The 22694-nt window shown below is 36.6% G+C and overlaps 1 protein-coding gene across 2 annotated transcripts in view; it reads right to left on the bottom strand.

Moving 5' to 3' along the window:
* mlip (muscular LMNA-interacting protein) overlaps positions 1 to 550 on the bottom strand; it is a 32621-nt gene extending 32071 nt beyond the window's left edge. For both annotated transcript variants that reach the window (XM_053502503.1, XM_053502504.1), the window contains exon 1: positions 436 to 550. In XM_053502503.1, coding sequence (XP_053358478.1) covers positions 436 to 504 — 69 coding nt within the window. In that variant the 5' untranslated portion in view covers positions 505 to 550. The remainder of the gene's footprint in view (positions 1 to 435) is intronic.
* Between the last annotated feature and the right edge of the window lie 22144 nt (positions 551 to 22694).

Here is a 22694-nt window from a genome sequence, read left to right as displayed (position 1 = left end):
AATAATAATAATAATAATAAAATAAAAATAAAATAATACAAAAATAAAAGATTATTTGTAATAAATTGTAAAACAATATGTAAAAACAACATGTCATGTTGGTTTAAATGCCAGGGAAAACATGTGAGTTTTAAGATGGGACTTAAAACTCAAATCTTAAATCTTTCTTTGGGACTTAAGCCAAAGAAATTGCCTGCTTCCTTTAGGAAAGCAATGCATTTTTTTTACCATGTAGTTTGAACAATATATTTATTTACACTTCTCAAATACTCCATCTGCAATGTTCTCCATCCACCACATCAACTGTCCTAATGCAATCCATAACATAGTCACTGATACTGAAAGCAATCAATAAATCTACCTGAAGTTCGATTAGTGTGACAACCCTGGTTAATCTTTCTAGCCAGAATGTCACTGCTCATGAGAAGCACTCACCTTTCCTAAGGCCCCACGTGGCTGTTCCAAGGCCATGCTGTTGCTTGTACTTAGAGTTTGTTTGGACATACAGTACAGTGCTGTGCCTACATTGCACTGCCCTTGCTTCTCGGCAGCAAATGAGCTGGGGACTCTTGTCATTTAGATAACTATGGGGCTCTGTAGGCTTCCATTTATAGGTTCACAAGAGCCGCAAATAGCCTGCAGATGGCATTCAGCCCTCTGCTTGTGCATAACAACAACGATTCCCTGAACATCAGACATTGGTTTATGGGAACTTTAATCTCTGTAAAGGTTTTATTCTCATATATAAAACAGTAAACAATTCTCACTTTCAAAAGCCTTTGCCAATGTATTTGATATTATTAAAGAATATGGGAACTTTCAATTTATAGTATGTAAACAAAACCTGAAACAAACTCTCAAACATGTTGATAGCTGTGCATACAGTTTTAGCGTCTATTCTGACACTAACAAAGATGCTTGTATAATGTGCTTATAAAACTCCCTGGTTAGGTATACAGTAGGAAGCAAGGTTTTCGCAATATTTAGAAATACAATATAATAATTGTTTACACCAACACATTCGCAATATGAGTATCAGTGCTGAGGATTTGCATGTATGCCTTTTCTGCAGGATTATTTAAAAGGCATTTTTATATTTTGTATATTATAAAATACTTTTGTAGACTCTGGTCTACTCATTTGATTGATCAAGAAACCTTGCAGGAGTACTTATACCGCACATTTTTTATAGCCAACATTTCACTCTGTATGAAACTCTGCTGCCTTCCAGAAAATTCCACTTTTTAGTTCAAAACTGTTATCAGCATAGTGCGAATGACATCATCAACGGACATATTAAGAGATACTATCCAGGAACATATCTTCTGACTTGTCACATGTTGATTAAAAGAGAAGAAGGGATTTATGTAATTAGTTCTAACCACAATGGTACAGGAAGACATGTCAGTGACTGTTCGGAGGAATTAGACAGAAATGCAGTCTACTGCATAAGAAAATTTCATAAGATTCAAGATTTAAAGAACTTTATTAATCCCAGAGGGAAATTGCTCTTGGTTATACCGTTGCTCAGTTTTATTTACTGGGGAAGTTAGATTAGAAAAAAAAAAGAAATATATATATATTTTAATATATATGTCTAATATATATATATATATATATATATATATATATATATATATATATTAGACAGGAAAATAAAATTAAAGAAATAGAAATGAAAAAATTAAAAGAAAAATAACAATAAATAGAAGTAAAATAGAATAGAATAGAATTAGCTCTGGCATATAATTTATATACATATTGTACTAGAACTGTAGTGTAAGTAAAAAGAAGTATTGCACAAGTGAATTATAATCGGATATTATTTATCAGATAACATACTTTCCACATGGACTTTCTTAATTATTTACACAGTGCGGTCAATTAGACATCTCAAATCTACATACAGTACAGTACCTAAGAGTATGTAACATACCTAAGCAGAGAAGAGTACTTGGCTTACTATAAAAGAAGATGCTAACCTTTACAATTGAAGTTTGAATCCTGCTGTGGAAAAGACATCGTAAAAAAAAAAAAAAGTCACTTTTTTTCTTTTCCAGTGAGACACATCTTCCTCTTGATGATTGATTGTGCTTCTGAAGTGAGGACAGTAGTGACATTTCCATTCTTTTAAATGAAAAGAATACAAACACTTTACATTTTCACTAGATTACTTTGACTATGCTGTGATTTTAAGAGGTTTGATACAACCTAAAAGTTGATTCCTAAAAGTAATGCTTGGCCTAAAGGAAATATAGTTCTGCTTAAAATAGATATAAAGTTTAATGTCTTTAAAGAAAACTGTTGTCTCCTACAGTATGTTTGTTGTGCTGTATGTATATTGTGTTTTGTGCTTCTCTTGTCAAAAAGCTTGTCAATTAAAAAAATGGTCCCATATTGAGGCAAAATATCAAAATTTCAGTATATCTACGTGCATCTTCTCTTCTAAAACTGCATGTCATTCTCTTAGGAAATCTATCCATACTTTTTTGCCAATTTTATGCCAATTATCCTGTGCAGAGTTGCATGAGGTGCCAACTCAATCTATGGCTGAAGCACACACAGACTCACTAAATCATATACTATGGGCAATTTGGAAACACTAATCTGCCTATACAACAAGTCTTTGGACAGTGGGACAAAATCAAAGTTTCCAGAGGAAACCCACCCAGCGCAGGGACAACATACAAACTCTATGCACACAAAACAAAGGAGAGATTCAAAACCCCCAATATTCAAATTTAAAGTCTAGTTTTATTTGTCACATACACACTCATACACAGTACGATATGCAGTGAAATGCTTAGACAACTGCTCGCGACCTTAAAATAAAAGGAAATGAATAGGAAATAAATATTAAAAATAAAATAAAAGATAAATTTAACTAGAAAAGAATAAAATAAAATATAAAATGAAGATATAAGAATGAAAATTTAAATAAATATAGAACAATAAGAACAGCTGTACAAAGTAAGTATAGATTTATGTCATTTTTGCGTGGAATGAAGTTTGAATAAAGGGTAAAAAAAAATGGTAATGTCCAGGGTTGTGCAATCCACATACTGTATTTAAATTGTCTTGTGCAGTGCAAATATGCTTAAAAGTGATTTATTTAAAGTGGCTTTAGGCCACTTAGGTATTCTGACTCTTACATCACATTCTAAAGACATTTTGGAAAACTTTGTAAAGTGAAGTGTGATTTGTTTAGCTAAACTTAGCCCAACTTAGGAAAGTTAAATAAAGGCAGAGGGAAAGTACGTTAATCAGCTGTGGGAAATGTCAAGTTGTCACAAACATACTGTAGACTGTCCTCATTGAGTACTGCTTATCAACAAAAAAAAAAAAAAAAGTTTAAACGACAAATCAATTTCCCACTTGGTTCTCATTCAGTTCCAGTAATTTCATCCTCTAAATTCTACTCCCACGCTCCACCCCTTCCCGTACTTCATAAGAGTGAAAGCAAATCTCCGGAGCGGACGATGAACTCTTGTCCTGGCAGGCGTCTCATTCCTTGCATCAACCACACCTGCCCCCGTCCATCGTGTGTGTGTCAGAGTGAGTGGGTGTATAGATAGACACATTGTGACAGTGTTACACTGCCTTTGTTGAAATTTTACACACACACACACACCATGTCCCTATGCTTGTGGTTCCCACTCAACTTTACTTGCATGTAGAAAAGTTAGAACACAAAGTGAGAACAGAAACACTGAATAAAAAATGACATCTGCTTTGAAGTTCCAGCAAAAATAAAGCATTGAATTGTCTTACAGCACAACATTAAATAAACTTTAGCTTTAATTTTTGTTTAGTAGTTTATTTTTAAGGTAAAAAGTACAGCTGTCTGTTTTTATGGACATGGTGACATAAGGTAAACTGTGACATTAAAGTTGGTGATCAATCTGATTGAGATCTTTGTCATGTTATTCAAATATTTTTGGGGCAGTGTACTGTACCAGTGCAAATGATCCTGTTGTCATTAGGAAACACCTTTGGCATAAAGGTTGTATTTGATCTGCAACAATATTTTGGAACATCTGGTACATAAGTAACATCCACATGAATGCCAAGATCCAATATTTCTCAGCTGAACATTGCCCAGAGCATCACAATGTTGCTTAGCCAAGTAGATATTAGTGAAGAAACAGGCTAACTTGACTACTTACTGGCAGTTAATGTTAGCTAATTAACAAACCTGTAAAATGTTCTACAGTTGTTGTTGTTTTTTTGTTGCTAATTTTGGAGAACTAAACATGACATAATTTTAAATAAATAATTGTATGAATAAATAACTAAATATAGAAACAAATTAATACATCAATACAATATACTCAGGAAAATTGCTAAATGTATTCCTAATTTTCTTTATTAACATATTTCAAGATTTATTTATTTCTGAATTTCCACATTTCTTCATTTATTCATTTTTGTGTTGTCACATTTCTTTATTAATCTATTTTAGATTTTCCACATTTTTATATATATTTATTTCTGCATTTCCACATTTCTACATTTATTTATTTGTCGCTGTATGCTGATAAGGTAGGCGGTCCCAGGCTTAGTCGAAACCGTGATTGGTTAAATGAAGTGAGTTTGCAACTTTTAGAATTAGCAGCTAGTGACCCGGGCATCACACATCTTCAGTCTGAGGAAGTGAAATAGAAATGTGCAAGACAACAAATCCTGACATAGTGCCACTTGTATAAATAACATGTTGTTTAGTATTTGATGAACCTATCCAGTCTACCTCAGCCGGGATATCTGTTTCCGCTCTACTTATCTCCTTCTCCATTATCAAACATAAATTGCTCTTCCCAGTAACAAACCCCATGGTTCTGCACACATGTTTTGTGTGTACACATATTTGAGTGGTGTGGAATTGTATTTTGTATATAATATATTTTTCTAGTAAATAGTAAAGCCTCTAGCAGGTACCTAATGTTGTATGCACAGGTACGTTGTGTCCAATGTTGTACGGAACCATGGTAGAAATTCCATTTACTGTCCTGAACACACACACAGACATGCATGTCAACCGCATGAAAGCTGTAATTGCAAATCAGGGTTGGTATACCAAATACACAGTATCTTAACATCTTAATGTTATTTAGCCAAAGCATTAAGACAATTTGTTTGCAGATTATTTGCATTTTGTTTTATTTGAGTTAATAAAGCTCTGAAAATACTGCATGATCTTGGGTTCTTCTGATGTGTTGTGGTGTTGTCATTTCCTTTAAATGTATACCATAAATAACCATAGTTTTATTTTGAATTTTGGAGAAATATTGTCATCAGTTCACAAAAATTAACTTATGATGTTATTAAATAAATATTAATGTATTAAATGTTTTACCAGTATCTTAGTATGTGTTCCATAACACCATACTGTAGTACATGTAACATAGTATGTACGATGGTAAATTGCACTCTACAGTAAATATACATTATGTGACTGTGACCATACCTAACTGTTATCTCCCCTCTTCTGCTCTTTCCTTTCCTGTTCTTTCTCCCCCTCTTTCTCTTCCCTCTCTCCCCCTCTCTCTCTTTCCCTTTCTCTGTCGAGCTATGTCGTTCCTGAGCTTCCAGTGATCCAGACTCCTTCTGCCCTCCGGACCTGTCTGACCCATCCTGGTGCCCCACTTTGAATTGGAGATCTCATCACATGGATGCCCCAAGTGTCTCTTTGAGATGCGTCTGGTGTCTGGGGATGGTTTCACTCTACCCCGAAGACGATTCTGGCCTCAACTGATTTTGACAGTTGTTTCTCTGAGGACTTGACTTGGCTGCAGTTGCTCAAGACTGGAATTTCCTACCTGTCTACCTGAGTCTCCAATAACTACCTGGAGTTCATATTAACAACAATTAACATCAACTGTTATACTGAACTACCTGCCCTCTAACACAGTATGAATGCAGATTAATTCCTGCTTTATGTACCCAAATGAGGATGGGTTCCCTGTTGAGTCTGGTTCCTCTCAAGATTTCTTCCTATTACCATCTCAGGGAGGTTATCTTTGCCACTGTCGACCTTGGCTTGCTCATCAGGGACTATCTGATCATTTTGATTCACTTAAATAAATCTTTTGATTGTGTAAAGCTGCTTTGAGAGAATGACAATTGTTAAAAGCGCTATACAAATAAAAGTTTATTGAAAAATTGAATTGAATGACAAACTTAAATGTACAGGGTACAATATGACATGGATAAAGTCATTCAGAGGATGCAAACGTGAGGTGAAAATTATGGGTTTGATTTGGGTTTTAAAATGGAGCAATGTAAGGTCTTTGTGTAGGACAGGACACAGTACACATTATTGTACCTATTATATACATTAACCTCTGACACTAGAGCTTCGTGGTGGCCCAAGGCACCTGAGAATGGAGTCAAATTTGTTACTGTTAAACCCCATAAGTCTAACATTATGTTTTACATTATGATTCCTATAATAAAGATTATTTAACGAATTTGTTAACATTATCAAACTATGACATTCAATATTTAAAATAGTAATATTACCAAAATAATCCAAACTGTGACATGTCTTAACTGTTGACCTTTATATGCTAAATAAAAATCCAAAATAGTTATTTATTCTATGACTTTATTCCATTCTATGACAAAGGCAATTCTATTTAATAAGAGGTCTAGGTCAGATTTAGTAATTCCCTGCCTGTTGTTATTTATTTCATCCATGTTCCCATCCCACTGTTTAAAAGTGTTCCCCTATTTAATCTGAAGAACAGCAGTCCAACCGTGAAGCACGATGATGGTGACATTATGCTGTGTGCTTTTGTAACACCTTCAAGATTACCAAATGCTATGAAGATAAAAAAAGAGAAAGTACAGGAAAGGAAATTATAAAGTCATGACCTGAATCCCACAGAAAATATTTAGACTTAACTGCAAAAGAGTACAAAGTAATTTGAGAAGCTTATGGAAAGCTAGCCCAAGCAATAATGATTTAGGTTAAACAAGTACAAGGTAAAAACAACAAATTAAAAGTGGGTATAAAAATCCAAGATTAATTCTGAATGAACTTGTTGATTTGAATGAATTAATTACTTCTCGTTGTTGTCATTTTTTAAACCATTGTCAAACTGTTAGCAAGCTTATGCAAAGTTGGGTTTGCTGTACAGTGTTTTTGATATTTCTCTGACAATTCTGAACTTTTGTGTAATGATTGGTTACAAGAATTGAGGCAAATCTATGATTGTTTAAACTTGGTGAATATTAAGTCATGTCATGTTTATTAATTAATAATCAAACTGCAGTATCAGATTGATATTTATGATAAGGAGCATTTTGTGAACACAATAGCTTATGTACATAGCAGTTGAAAAATTACTCAAATCTATCGTAAAAAAAAATTCTACTCTGACCACTTTGTCCACCTAACCTCTGATAGAGGGATGGAAGAGAATTTATATTTTCTTCAGTTGTGAAGGCACTCTACTGTATATCTCCAACTGTATATTTTGGTCTCTGGCAAAGTAAATATGCTGCTGCAACTTATTGCATAAATACTCCACATTTTTTTATCATGACGATGTGGCATCCATATAAATGCCTAATGCCTAAAGCCTAAGTATGATTCTATGCACTTATGCACTTATTTGGGTTATAGCTAATTTTATATGTTACCCCCTCCAGCCATGGTACTGTAATAACAATCCTGTCAGTCTGACCAAGTTAAACAAGTCTTAAAATCTCATAGCATCGATCATCCTTAACCTCAGAGTCAAACATTGCAAAGGAGTTGTTAGTTAATTTGGCAATTCATAATCATAACTGATTATCTCTTTTGTCACAACCATTACTGCCATTTTTTTTATTGCATTTCAAAGGCTTATTTTTTTTCCAAAGGCTTCAGTTCTTTTTGTGTTCCCCATTTGGATTGACTCAACTTATTTTCTGGGACCCTGCAAAAAAGGGCTTTTTCTCCTATTTTCGTTTATAGGCTCAGTACTAAAGTAAATAAAGAACTATGATTTACTCAAAGTCAATACTCAAAGATGGGGACGAGGGGTTTTACTTTCCTCATTTCTCAGATAACACTTGTTTCACATTATACATGATAAGCAAGGTGAAATAAATCTGTCTCTTGGCTATTATTTTGAAATAAAGTAGATACCCTATCTTACTTGATTAATGAAAGTTAATGTAAAGATCAATAGTTTAACCTTTAAATCTAGTCCTTTCTAATTTTGACAAATCTTGCTGAATTCGGCTCTGCAGATGAAAAAGGACAAATCAATGAAAAGGGTAAAACTGACATTTTGACCTTTTTTTTTAGTGCAATAAAAGTTGACATAGAAATGGATGCAATAGTTTATTAAAATTCTAATACTTTTTTACAGCCTCACACACTATTTCTAGTGTACTCAGGGTGATAGGCACCCATCGTTTTTCTTGGGCTTTCTGTAGTTACTGTAGGGTGGCAATTAAAATTTTAAAAAAGAATGAAGAAAAAAGAGGGACTTTTGAATAGTTTTAAAAAAATTTTTTTTATTAAAAACACTTCCAGGTGGCTAATGATTCAAAGGTGTTGAATTGCAGGATTTGTCATTGCAAATTTATGTACTGTATCACAGAAGTATAGCATCATTAACCTACCATTTAAAAATTTGGTAAAAACACTGGAGAGAGTCAAGAAGTGGGTGAGACATCAAAGGCACAACAAGTAATTACACAAATGGTTCATGGACAAATGATGTTGCACTGTTGGCACAGTATAAAACACTCTATACGCATGAACTTATTATTACAGTATACAGTTCTAACTTAAGTAAGAATAAATGATAGAAAGCGGATTAATACTGAGACCAGAAACAGTCAACCTCTATTTTTTTACCTCCTGTCTTAGTTTTTTTTAATTCTCATTTATCTGTTTTTACAGTATGTGTGGTGTTACTGTCCTTCCCTTTGTCTTCATGCAATGCCACAAGCAGAACATAATCTTATTGCATGCCAGCCTAGCTCCAGTATGCTTGTTACAAGTTAGACTGAAGTACAGTGACCAAATTATAATAGTAGCTAATTTCAATTAGTAGTAACCAGTGCCGATAGCACAATTTAATAGGTGAATACAATTTCATTACATTTTAAATAACTGTTTATTTTGTCATTTTACCCAAACAACACAACTTTAGCTTGTTAGCTTAAGGTAAATGCAAATAGGTAAAGTATTATTTTAAACAGGCAACGTTACTGTAGTCCAGTAAATTCAGAGAATTAACATATTTTATCTATTTTTCTGGCAACTTAAAACCTTCTGGTTGTCTACATACAATCCCATGTTTGTGTATATAATGCATGTCAAAAGTTTGGGCACACCTCCTTATTAAAAATTTTCTCTGTATTTTAATTGTTTTCAATTTTTTTAATTTTTTTTCTTTACTCTTTGGTCCAACTCATCCCAAACCATATCAACTGGATGTAGATCAGGTGATTGTGGAAGCCAGGTCATCTTATGCAGCACTCAATCACTCTCCTTTTTGAGAAAATAGCTCTTATGACCCATAGGTGTGTTGAGGGTCAACTTTGAAAAACAAATGATGGTTCCACTACAAGCCAGATGGGATGGCATGTCACTGCAAAATGCTGTTGTAGCCATGATAGTTGATTTTGCCTTAAATTTTGACAAAGTCCCCCACAGTGCCACCAGCAAAGCACCCTTACATCCTCACACCTCCTTTATCCTTCACAGTAGGAGCCACACGTTCAGGAACCATCTGTTTACCCTCTTTACATATAACGAAAAAACATGGCCATTAGAACCAAAAATCTCAAATCAGAACGTGAATTAATTGTTTTCTGTATAATTTTATCAGTCCTTTACATGGTTATGGAGGGATTTTGGCCCAATAATCTTTACAACCTTGCTTGAGTTCTTTGAGATTTTTGGGAATTTGCCTGTTTCCTGTTGCTTGACACAATTTAAAATAATCTTTACCTGTCGGGCAGATGGCCACACATTGGCCTCTAGAATACTCTGGTACACAGAGGAATTCATGGTCGACTTTTTTAATGCAAGGTGCACAGGTCCTGTTGCTGCAAAATAAGCTCAAATCATCCAGCGCCTTATCCTCCAGCGCCGTGCTTGACAGGGGGTATGAGGTGATTCTTCCGGATTCTTTATAGACAAAAGATGTATTCTCCTTGTAACACTTGTAACATCTGTACTTGTTCAGTCTTATTCTAACTGTACTGTCATGGACTTAACATTCATCAGGTCGTCTACTTACCAGTCAAGTCACCTTTTCCTGTGAAGCATACTATATACACACTGCTTTGCAAGAGTATTTGTACCCCTTGAACTTTTCCACATTTTATCATGTTACATTCACAAACGTAAATCTATTCTAAATCTATTTTATTTTATGTGATAGACCATAATTGTAAAGTCCACATTCGTGCAACCTAATTTCAGTATAAATACACCTTTTCTATGAAGCCCTTAGAGGTTTCTTAGAGAACATCAGTGAACAAAATAGCATTGTGAAGCCCATGGAACCCACCACAAACACAAATTGGGTTTCTTACTACTTTCTTTCAACACTAGCTTTCTTCTTGCCCTTATTCCATTAAGGCTAGATTTGTCGAGTGCATGACTAATAGTTGTCCTGTGGACAGATTCTCACACCTGATTTGTGGATTTTTTGCAGCAGAGTTATCATAGGCCTCTTGGCTGCTTCTCTGTGAATGGCAGTAGGTTTGCAGTTGTGCCACACTCTTTCCTTTTTTGAATGATGGATTGAACAGTGAGATGTTTAAAGCTTGGGTTATTTTTTATAACCCACCTTTTTGTGCCACTTCTAACTTAATACCCTGACACTGAGGGTGCATTTAATTGGAAAAAATTCTAAAACTGGAATGCAAAAAAGGTAACTAAAAATAGGATCTTGAATCATCAGTTCTGCTATTCTAGAACTGTTTATATGATTGCTTGTATTTATGGATCTATAAATTCTGTTTTCTTTTTGCTATACACAGAACACATTTGGATTTGGACATGAAAAGATGAATTTGAGACAATTAATTGGAATTTTTACTCTTATTTATTGATATATTTACATTTATTTATCTAAATATATTAAATAACTTAAAACATTGCACCTTTTGTTTGACCCCACACATTTAAGTGATTTAAGTGATCAAAATATTAGAAAATACTATATGACTAAAAGGAGTTTCTTGTTTGTATAAAGAAATCAGGAACACAGTTGGCCATGCTTTCACAGAAGGAGAGGTGGCATACTTTCTCTAGCCTATCAGCAACAACACCAGCTCACACGCCTGTGAGCTTATGCAAGCAAAAGGGAACAGATTGCATTTTCCTCTCAGTGTGTTATGCCACCCCCTAATGTTGCATGGCCAGCAGTTTGAACAGCCTGGCTTCATGTGTTTCTAAGGAAGCTGGTGATAGCCTTCACCATCCCTGGTTGGTAGCTAGTTGATAGGGAAGAGCGGTCTGACAGGTGGGAATTGGCTATGACCAAATTGGGGGAAAGCAAATTAACATGAATAAGTTAGATGGGAGGAAAAAATGCTTTTAAGCTGAGAAAATAACTAAATAAGTTGGCCCCATACAGAATTTAAGAAACTTAATTAAATTTTACATTTATTTTTAAAACAGTGAATTCAAAATTTATGAAAATTAATTAGAATGAGTACAGATAAAAGTATAGACTATAGACATTTTGATAGGCATGCCTTAATAAAACTTTGGCAGATGTTGTAATTTAATTTGGTTTGACCTTATTAATTATGGGTTAATTGTGTTTACGCAGCCACAATAGCAAAAATAAAATGATGATTAATTTTGTTTTTCGTCCAGAGGGGCAGCTTTGCCAAAAATGTCTAATGAGCAGTTGCCCAGGCAACCTTAGGCCTGCCCTGTGCATGCCCACTCCCACCAGGCAGTCCTATTGACTGGACTTGTTTTTCAGTCATGAATACATTTGCCATTATGGCCGGAAGCTTCTTCAGTTGCACCTTGTGAGTGAAAAATCTTGACTACTTACTCAGTGGGTGAGACTCACACTTGAGCTTGACATGACCCCAGGACCCAGAGTTAAACCACAGGTGAGAAAATACCAGGATGATGTTGCAAATATAATGAGTGCTACTGCAGACCTCCACTTCAGTGATTATTATGATCCAGTTTGACATATTGCAGATATCACTACCCTTAAGGAAGTGCCCCATGTCATAGCAGTAATCATTTTATTTTAGCTTCTGTACCATTTAAATTAGCTAAGCCTTTGTATTTACATGTGATAAATGAGGTTATATAAAGCCTGAGGTCACAATACAAATGAAAAACAAAAAATACATAATGAGGTACTTTATTCTTCATTTATATAGAATATTTTTCTCATTGATTCTCATGTCTTAATCTCCTACTGGTTTGTTTCGTGTTCTGTTGAGTGACAGGACTGAGCCATGTTCCATGACAGGTGTAACAAAGTGGGACGCCACACAGGGGTAAGTATCAAGATAAGCAGGTTTTATTTAATTCAGAGTATGTTGCGGCAGGGCCGGAATCTTTAGCTTATTAGCAACTAGGGCCGGAATAACCCATACGGTAACCTCGGGTTGTATCTGGAACCCATTAACCTTCACTTCTCCTATTTTTCGCGAAGGGACATTGAATTACACAGAGTCAAAAACCTGGAACTGACGATCGTCGACTAAGACCCACACACCACAGCAAAACGGAGCTCCACGCTCAGGGACCGTGACTGGAACGCTACTGAAAGCAGAGGTATAAGGTAAGTAAACAGGTAAGTATTAATCTTCTTACTTGAACGTTAGAAGTTGGGTCCTCACTCATGGGTACGAGCCCGGACGTTGACTGAAGTGTGGTGTGTGGTCTTTATGCGTTTACGCTGATTACTGACAGGTGGTGGTGGTTAGTACTCAGGCGATAAAGGGCGCTGTGTTGGATTGAGTTCGGAGCCTGGCCTGACTGTGACATTACCCCCTCCTTCACGACCCGCTCCTGAGGGTCGGCCTCTCTGTCGTCGTGGTGGCCTACCTCGTCCTCTGGGTGCCGGACGCTCGGCGTGAGTGTGATGAAATTCCTCCAACATTGTGGGATCGAGAATGTCGTCGCGAGGCACCCAGGATCTTTCCTCTGGGCCGTATCCTTCCCAGTCTACCAGGTACTCTAGACGGCCACTGCGACATCGGGAATTTAGGATGTCACGAACCTGGTAAATGGTACCTTCATCAACGACGATCGGAGGAGGGGGTGTTTCTTCCTCAGCACCAGGCTCTGTGGGAGAAATGACAGGGTTTTGGTAAGGTTTTAGCAGTGACACATGGAAGGTGGGATGAATTCTAAAGTGTGCTGGTAACTGTAACCTGTACGTTACTGGATTGAGTTGTTCCAAGACTTCGAATGGACCAACATACCTTGGGTTAAGTTTTTTGCAGGGCTTTCGGAGGCGCATATCTCTCGTGGAGAGCCATACCTTGTCTCCAGGTTGGTAGGTTGGAGCCATGTGGTTATGGTTGCTACTTTCTCCGCGTCCATCTTCACTCCGTTCTGGTCGATGACGTGGCCCAGAAACTGTACCGAGGGCTGGTGAAATGAACATTTTTCAGCTTTCAGAAATAAGTGGAACTCTCGTAGACGTTGGATTACCTGTGTAACATGATGTCGATTTTGTCTTTCTGACTTGGAGAATATGAGAATGTCGTCAATGTATACGATAACGAATCTGTGAAGGAATTCTCGGAGTACTTCATGCATGAAGTTCTGAAAGACTAGGGGTAATGGGTATCGGAACTTGACTGTGGCGTGGTTGAGGGTACGGAAGTCGATGCAGGGACGTAAGCCACCTCCTCATTTTGGCACGAAGAAAAAGCTGGAGGCTGCTGGTGATGTTGAGGGGCGAATGTAGCCATGTTGCATTGCCTCCGAGATGTAGTTCTCCATGGCACTTCGCTCGGGGAGAGACAGAGGGTAGATACGTCCACGGGGTAGTGGTTCTCCTGGGATCAGGTCGATGGCACAATCCCAAGGTCGATGGGGCGGCAGCTGAGTTGTCCTTTTGGGGCAGAAGATGTCCGCGAAGGAGGAGTATTGCGGAGGGATACTCACTGATTGTTGTTCAATGGGGCACTCGATGGAGGTGGTCTGGATTGGTAATGGTTGTGGTTTTACTGGTAGCGTTGGGAAACATGTAGTCGCACATCTTCCTCCCCATTTCAGCACTTCACCTGTGGTCCATGACAAGATCGGATCGTGTTGAATTAACCTTGGTCGACCCAGGACGACGTCAGAGGTGGAGTCTTCTAATACTAACAACTGGATCTCTTCCTGATGGAAAAGGCCAATCTGAAGTTTGACGGGGCCGGCCAGTAGATGCACAGACTCTTTGGATAGGGGTTTTCCGGTTTTCCAGCGCGAGATGGCCGGGGCACTCGGCTCTGAGATGCCCCATGTCGCCGCAGTACAGGCAGAGACCCTGGGACAGCCGTCGGATTCTCTCCGCCAATGTTATCCTTCCTTTTTCCAGAATCATTGGTTCATCCTTGGGTTCTGGAGTTGCCACCCCTCTCTGCGATCCAGCCACTGGGACGACTTCGCTTCCGGAGTTGGTTTGGCATGAAGCGAGTCGTACTGAACAGCGAATAGAGAGCTGAATGAACTATTCTAACCCCATATCGTCATCGTATGTGGCCAACATGCGTCGGAGAGCGGGCTCCAGCCCCTGACGGTAGGTGGTTAGGAGAGCACTCTCGTTCCATCCACTCGTTGCTGCCAAAGTGCGAAATTGAATTGTACCTCGCTGTCGGATCGCTCAAAGACCTCCTTGAAATTATCCATGAAGAGCTCGTACGACTCGATTGAAGGTCCACCATGCGACCAGATTGCCTCGGCCCACTGTAATGTCTGTCCAGATAAGAGAAAAATAATATATGCAACTTTAGACTTATGGGTCGGGTACAAGGATGGCTGTAGGTTGAAGGTCAGCGAGCACTGCAGCAGAAACCCCTTGCAGTTCCCCTCCGTGCCGGAGAAGGGCGCTGGTCGGGCCATTGGGCTGGCCACTGGGGGCGCCGAAGAAGCCGCGGTGGCTGCGGCCGGTGATGGCAGCGGCGGAGTAGACTCACCAGCTCCCGTAATGGGTCTGTTTCGCTTATCTTGATGTGTTGGTGAGGTCCGGGCTTCTGTAACAAAGTGGGACTCCACACAGGGGTAAGTATCAAGATAAGCAGGTTATATTTAATTCAGAGTACGTTGCGGCAGGGCCGGAATCTTTAGCTTATTAGCAACTAGGGCCGGAATAACCCATACGGTAACCTCGGGTTGTATCCGGAATCCGTTAACTTTCACTTCTCCTATTTTTCGCGAAGGGACATTGAATTACACAGAGTCAAAAACCTGGAACTGACGATCGTCGACTAAGACCCACACACCACAGCAAAACGGAGCTCCACGCTCAGGGACCGTGACTGGAACGCTACTGAAAGCAGAGGTATAAGGTAAGTAAACAGGTAAGTATTAATCTTCTTACTTAAACTTTAGAAGTTGGGTCCTCACTCATGGGTACGAGCCCGGACGTTGACTGAAGTGTGGTGTTTGGTCTTATGCGTTTATGCTGATTACTGACAGGTGGTGGTGGTTAGTACTCAGGCGATAAAGAGCGCTGTGTTGGATTGAGTTCGGAGCCTGGCCTGATTGTGACAACAGGACTGTTCCAATAGAAAATTTTAAACAAATGTGGTGTTCTAATGGCAGCAAATGACAACATTATGCTGACATAATATGAAATAGCCCAGCAAGTATGGGTTTCAAATTGGTAATTTAGTTTACTCATACCCAATAAAACTCTGATGGAAACTAGATGGATTGCCCTATGGTGGATGTGCATATTGGTCTATTTGACTGGTGTACTATCTACAGAGTATTCTTATAACCTCTGTGGAAGCTGGTGATGATTAAATCAGGGAAAGCACAACGGTCTGTTATAAACATAATCTTAGATCAATTATAATTACAGCCAAGTAATTTGTAACTGTACTGTAACTATATTTTTTGTTTTTTGTTTTCAAGTCTGCTTATATTCACAATCTCCCTAAAAAGCCGTATTAATAACAAGAAATGATAGCAAACTCAAGTTTTGTAGTGAGTTTAACAGAAAGTAGTCGCAGCAAATTAGATCAAGCAAAAAGTATATTGGTGTGCACAAAACCACTTTTAAATTTTAAACTTTTAAATTACAAAAATGGTTGAGGATTATGAGAAACATTATAAGGAAGACCAAAACTCTAGTTATCAGCCTCCTCCTCTACCGGTTTTAATTTCACTTTGTTCATGAGTACAGCTCCCAATTGTAGTGTCGTGTAATGACTTTCCCACATCAACCAACTTCATTTCTGCCAGTCATATCCTATGGTTTATAACATTATGATAATAGAGGACAGAATGACACGGCAGCTTCACACACAGTGCATGCATCTCATGTCTCTCTTGTACACAAATGGCTTGTATGTATTTAAAGTTTTCACCACATCCAAATTATATGATGTGCTATTTACCATGAAATATACAGGACGTTAAGCGATGCATACCTTTAATTTATAGCTGCTGGAGTGACTGCAATGCAGTAACAGAGGGTAAATGGGCTTTCCTAGCTTCAACATTCTCAAAAAAAAAAAAAAAAAAAACATTTGAAGGCATTTAAACACTCACGGCAGCCACTGTGTTACACAGCGAGTATCTTTGCTTCACTGATCACCTGACAAATGTGACTGGCTCATCATGACACATTTGCTTTTGCTAAATACTTTAATGGCTTCATGTTGTGCTTTGCTTAAAATGAGTTTTATAGTAGTTTTTGAATGAAACATTTAGTTATAGACAACTTGTGTGTCAAAGAATAATAATTTGCCAAAATAAAAGTAAAAAATTAAAACGACATTTTGCTGTTCTTTTGCTCAATTTTTGCTATAAATATATTATTAAAAATTTGTTAAATTCCAATTTTAAGCAAAGGAAACTCATGATAGACCTAATAACAACAACAATGTTTAGTACATTCATCTCATTATAAAACTGTTTAACCCCTTAAAAAAAAAAACCTACCATTTTTATGGCATAAAGTATGCCCTTTTTTAAGGTCATAATGACAGTGAATATCAATAAAAAAGCTGCATGCTTTATAAAGATCAAGATCGTAAAAATCAAGAGAAGAATGACATTTATTATATGGCCGAATAAGCTCCAATAACAATGACCTTAAAACCCATCATTTCAAACAGAATTCCATATCCGGAACTGGCATGGTGTAAAGACATCAACATGATTGACACAGGGTTTGTTTTTTTTTTACTTCTAAAATACTTCCACAAATCCTAATGAAAAAAATTCTGATGATAAGACAGTGCCACTCCAACACACATACAAAAAAATAAATAAATAAACTAAAAAAAGAAAAATGCCTATATCTTAATTGGCAAAATAATAAAGTATTGTATTTTTTGGCGCTACTGGTACAGGAATGCATACCAAATACAGGTACCATTTTTTTTATTTATATACAATGGAACCTTGGATTATAAGCATAATTCGTTCCAAAAGCGGCTCGTATTTCAAAACATTCGTAAACCAAGTTGAATTTTCCTATAAGAAATAATGGAAAGTCAAATTATTTTTGAAAAAAAAAAAAAAACATAAAAATAATAAACACAAAATATTAAGTAGAAATTAAACTAATTAACCTGCACTGTAGCTTTAAAAGTAAAAATAAATCCAGATAAGTGTTTTTGTTTGTGCGCGCATGCGCTGTGTATGTGTGCGTGTTTGTGTGTGTGAAGCTAAAATAAGGAGGCCCCTCCCCTCTCCCTTTTCTTGTCTTACACAGTTACCCTTCGTATATATATATATAGTTAATCCTATTTGGAGGCAAATATTATCAAATTTAACCTAAATTAATTTAAGTTATCTAATTTAAATTAATTTAATTAGGTTGGAGAGAATGAAGACAATTACATTGCACACAGATAATTGCTTTAATATTTCACTGGGATTCACTGCACAGTTGGATGTTTAATAAAGTTACTGTATTAAGGTGTCTCTTTTTAATGCATCATAAGCCTGCTGATCCAAATCCAAATGCTTGCTTACCACTGCACTTTGTATGTTTTCATGAACATTTTCTTCCGAACACTGCCCAATAACCAAGCGGTAAAACATCACAATCTGTATTATAGCACTACTGTACTGATAAATCTGAAATGTTTTATTTGTGCTTTTAATTCAAGTTCTAATCTGCTAATATGACTTATATTAATGTTCAACCAATAAATTTTTTATTTATTTATATAATCATAAAATGGGACATGGTGGTTCACTGTTGCCTTGAACCTTCAGGATTGGGAGGTCGAATCTCATGTCTGTGTGTGTGTGTGCGTGTGTCTGTGTCCTTCAGGGTGTGTATGCCTCTGTCTTGCAAAGGGTTGGCTACCCATGCAGAGTTTATCCAGCCTTATGCCTTGAGCTCCCTGGAATATGTGACACAAACATACACAGGGGTATGGAAAATGAATGAATGTATGACTATGAAATTTATGCTGATTAAATATCCTCCTCAAGCACAGACACCAAATAAAGCAATATGTCAATCACTGTGCTGTGCTAGCCACATTCTCTAGGTGCAACTTTAGAATACAGATGACTGATAAGATGTTTCGAGAGCAGAAATTATAACCTGAAGCACTAAAGCTATTCAGCCACTGGAAGGCTTGATATGCAAATTCTTAGGTACTATTGAAATATGTTCTTGGACAGGTTGTGTATATCATTATGCTAGTCATGTTTAACATCCATGAGTATTTAAATGCCCGACATCAATGAGCACCTTCACTTTTTGTCAGTTATATGTCATATTTATTCAAATAAGATAAATAGATTTATTCCCAAGTATGGCTATTTTGAATTGCTTTATTTGTTCATTCATTCCTAATGGGCATAACCCAATCTTTTCTTGATTTATGACATTGTCTTGATAAATTGCTGGTTTAAATTTTGTTATCTTATTTTAAGCATTTATGTATGTATAGAAGGTAAACCTTTCCAAAATAAATGAATAAAAGCTGAATTGTCAAATTTTACATTATTGGAAGCAGTCCCTTGTCTTGAGGTATTTGTGCTGAATATGTGCTGATTGATCTGAGTATTTTACTTGAAGGCAGAATGGAGAAAAATAAGATTGCAGAATGGCTGGAGTCTTTCATGATTCAACTCACCTTCATCTCCAACAGGATGTGATCAAGATTAGAGTGGACAGCAATATCTTTCTATTGCTGGAGCTTAAGTGCCTCAGAAAGTATAGGCACTGGTGGGCCTTTTTTTTTACCCCAAGCAATTTAAAGCAGTTGACCCTCTTCATAGTACCTCTACCACTGTAGACAGGTGTGTGTGCTGCACTTGTTTTATGTAGTCAATGACTTTCTTTTTGCTGATTTAGAAAGAGAGAGATTGTTGTTCTGGCATCACTCTGCCAGGACTCTCACTTTCTTTTTGTAGACTGCCTCATCTTTTACAATCAGACCCATTATGGTTTTATTTGATCTCTGTCTAGTCATACAGTTGTGTGTTAACAGGGAGTACAGCAAAGGGCTCAACAAGCTGCTCTGTAGGGTGCCACAGTTGAGACCAAGAGATCCAGCAACACTTGGCAAGGTTTCACTAACAGATAGTAACTTTTTCTTTCTTTCTTCCTTTCTTTCTTGTTTTCTTAAAGATTACATTATACAGTCACCTTAAAAATGTGGAAGGTCTCAGCATGTGTGCACACATGGACAAAGGGCATCCTATTGATTCTCACCACCTATGATGGTTATTATAAAACCACTGGTGATCATATCACTAAGGTTACATCGATATCTAGACTTTATTTTTCAGCAGAGGCAAGTACTGTACAGATGTGCAGTGTCTGTGGTGCAATGATGATTTGTAATGAAGCACAATATACATTTTTGACAGTGGTCACGAGAAATTAAATGAATGGTCTATCGTTTCTTGTTCTCCAAATATCTTAATTTTATTCATGTTTCAGTTTCATTACCCTATTTGACAGATTTGTTAATGCAAGAACAATCAGGCAGCAATCAGTATTAATTTAAATCTAGCATAGCACATACTTTAATAGGGGTCATAAAAATACAGAATCAATGCATAATACATGACCAATTAGCCAGTTCTGTGCTAACACCATTGAAACCTCTCATCTTATTAAAATATAACATTTATTAAAAGCAAAAAGTGGAACCAACCAAGCTTTGAAGAGAATATTAATAGCTGTTTATTAACCCAAGAAGGGTGAAACTTTCAAGTCGTGTCACACAAAAAGCATAGTTTTTAGCATGAAAGTGATTTTCTTTTTACATTTGACAAGCTTATGAGATTAAATGCCTAAATGAACTTTTATATATACTTTACATAGACATTTAGGTATAAAGATACTTTCTTCTTATAGTGATATACTGTGCCTACAATGTCTTGCATAACTGCAGCTTACAAATAATTATGCATTTCAAGCATTTGATGCAAATGGAGATGGTGTCTGTCAAGGACTGGATCATGTTGAAGGATTTTTTTTATCTTTTTTTAAATTATCTCCATCTGATGCAACACTGGAACTTCCCATCATTTTTCGACAATAATTGGATTCTGCTATCGTGTCCACATATCTCTTTTAATCTGTTTCTTTCCACCTTTTTCCCCATGCTGATGTCAGTTGTTGCCTCATCAACTCACCAGCAGATTTGACATTAATAATAGACGACTAATATGAAAAGAAAATTGACCATTTCTTGGTGCAGATATATATGACAATATCATTGTTTGTTCTAAATGTTCCAACTAAAGAAGGCAATTAAAGCAGACACACTGTAGCTCACAAGCCCATATGAAATTTTACAAGAATCTGTCTTAGTGTGAAAGATGCAGTGAAAATGGAAAATATGCAAATACCCAGCTGACAAGCATCAATATTTCAGACTGTCTATGGGTTATGTGTTAAACCATATTTTTTTATTGTGGCAAAACTGTTTACCCATGTATTCTAACAAAGTTGTCTTTTTAAAATTTGAGGCCCACTGTTAAAATGCAATATTAGACCTTAACTTTTGATTAAATCAAGTCCTACTATTTCATTTTTAACAACATCCAATTATTTGGTAATTGATTTCTTAATGATTAATTTTTATTGTTTGCTCGACATATTGATTACCATAATTATATCTGATTTATGAACCGAAATCTGTAGCACAATAAGTTTGGAGCAGCATACAGTAAGCAGGCTAAGACACTAATGTAGTTTGATGCATATTGAATTTCAAAAGAAGAACAGATACATATTTCATGTGTTTGTCAAGAGATCCAAGATCCATCCTGCTGTCAGGTTGCAGTATCATTGCCTATCAGCAGGAAATCTTCAAACAAAGGATCTTGTAGTTTTATGGAGGTTCATGAAGTCTTTTAGATGCAAATTAGGCAAAGGTGATGAAAGTGCAGCAATCTGTCGTTTACAGCGCACCATGTTAAAATGCAACAATATTTTGGAGCCTTATTCAAGCTGTGTAGTTGTGCACAGCATGCTCATTATAACCAAGGGAAATAACTGATAAGCTAATATACTTGCTAGCATAACAGCAACTTAAGTGTAACATAGAATTGATGTCTCTGACACCAAATACAATTTCTTAAAAATTGAAAACCACTTTACCCAAAAATAAATGTAGATCTAGGGTCAAAATTCCTGTAAAAATGAATAAAGTTGTATATATTATATACATATTGCTTACGCAATACAGAATGTAATTTATATATAATTTAATTTATTATTTATCAGTCAGGACCTGAAGTCTTGACTGTGGTTAATTTATTAAATTGCAGTGCATATAATAATTATTTTAAAATGCACACACGCATGATTCCCTTAAACCATTCACATAGAAATTAAGAAATATGATCTCCTTTAGGGGCATATAAGAGCTGCTGGCATACAGTATAGCAAGTAGCCCTATATATTTACTGTTATTGCCACATGTGGCTTTATAAGTTTAACCTGAGCATTAAGCAATTCATAGGGAAGTTTCTGGTAGTGGGCATTGAAAATAAAATTTTATGATTTCATGTAAAGAAACCAACAGCAAAAACAACTTCTACAGAGAAAGAAACATTGTAAGTTACCAGCCTCAAAAATCAACAATTAACACCACCTCAGATTAGAGCCATTATGAAAGTTTTACAGATCATGAGTAGCAGATACATCTCAACATTAACTGTTCAAAGGAGATTATAAAAAATTTTGTACGCATCAGAAATAATAAATCAGGAACGACCATAAAAAAATGATACTTAACCTTTGAGCGGTACTATGTAAGAAAGGTTTTGTGTGTACATTGGTCAGAATATTTAAATACATCTTTACATTTCATACATCCGAGGACCCAAAACCAGTCTCATAAAATCTTCTGTCTGAGTGTCTGTGACTTATTCCAGAGGGTGCCAATCCAGGGGCACAAGCACTCACATACCAAATCACTGACTGAACTTAAAAATGCCAATTAGCCAAAACTGCATGCATTTGGACTGTGGGGGGAAACCAAAGGAGGTGCAAGGCCACAGAGCTAACAACTGCACAACCATGCCACTTTTGGTCCTTGGG

The sequence above is a fragment of the Clarias gariepinus genome, chromosome 8, assembly GCF_024256425.1.
Source record: "Clarias gariepinus isolate MV-2021 ecotype Netherlands chromosome 8, CGAR_prim_01v2, whole genome shotgun sequence".
Taxonomy (NCBI): domain Eukaryota; kingdom Metazoa; phylum Chordata; class Actinopteri; order Siluriformes; family Clariidae; genus Clarias; species Clarias gariepinus.
The sequence above is the reverse complement of the archived record's forward strand: the minus strand, read 5'-3'. Positions and strand labels throughout refer to the sequence as shown.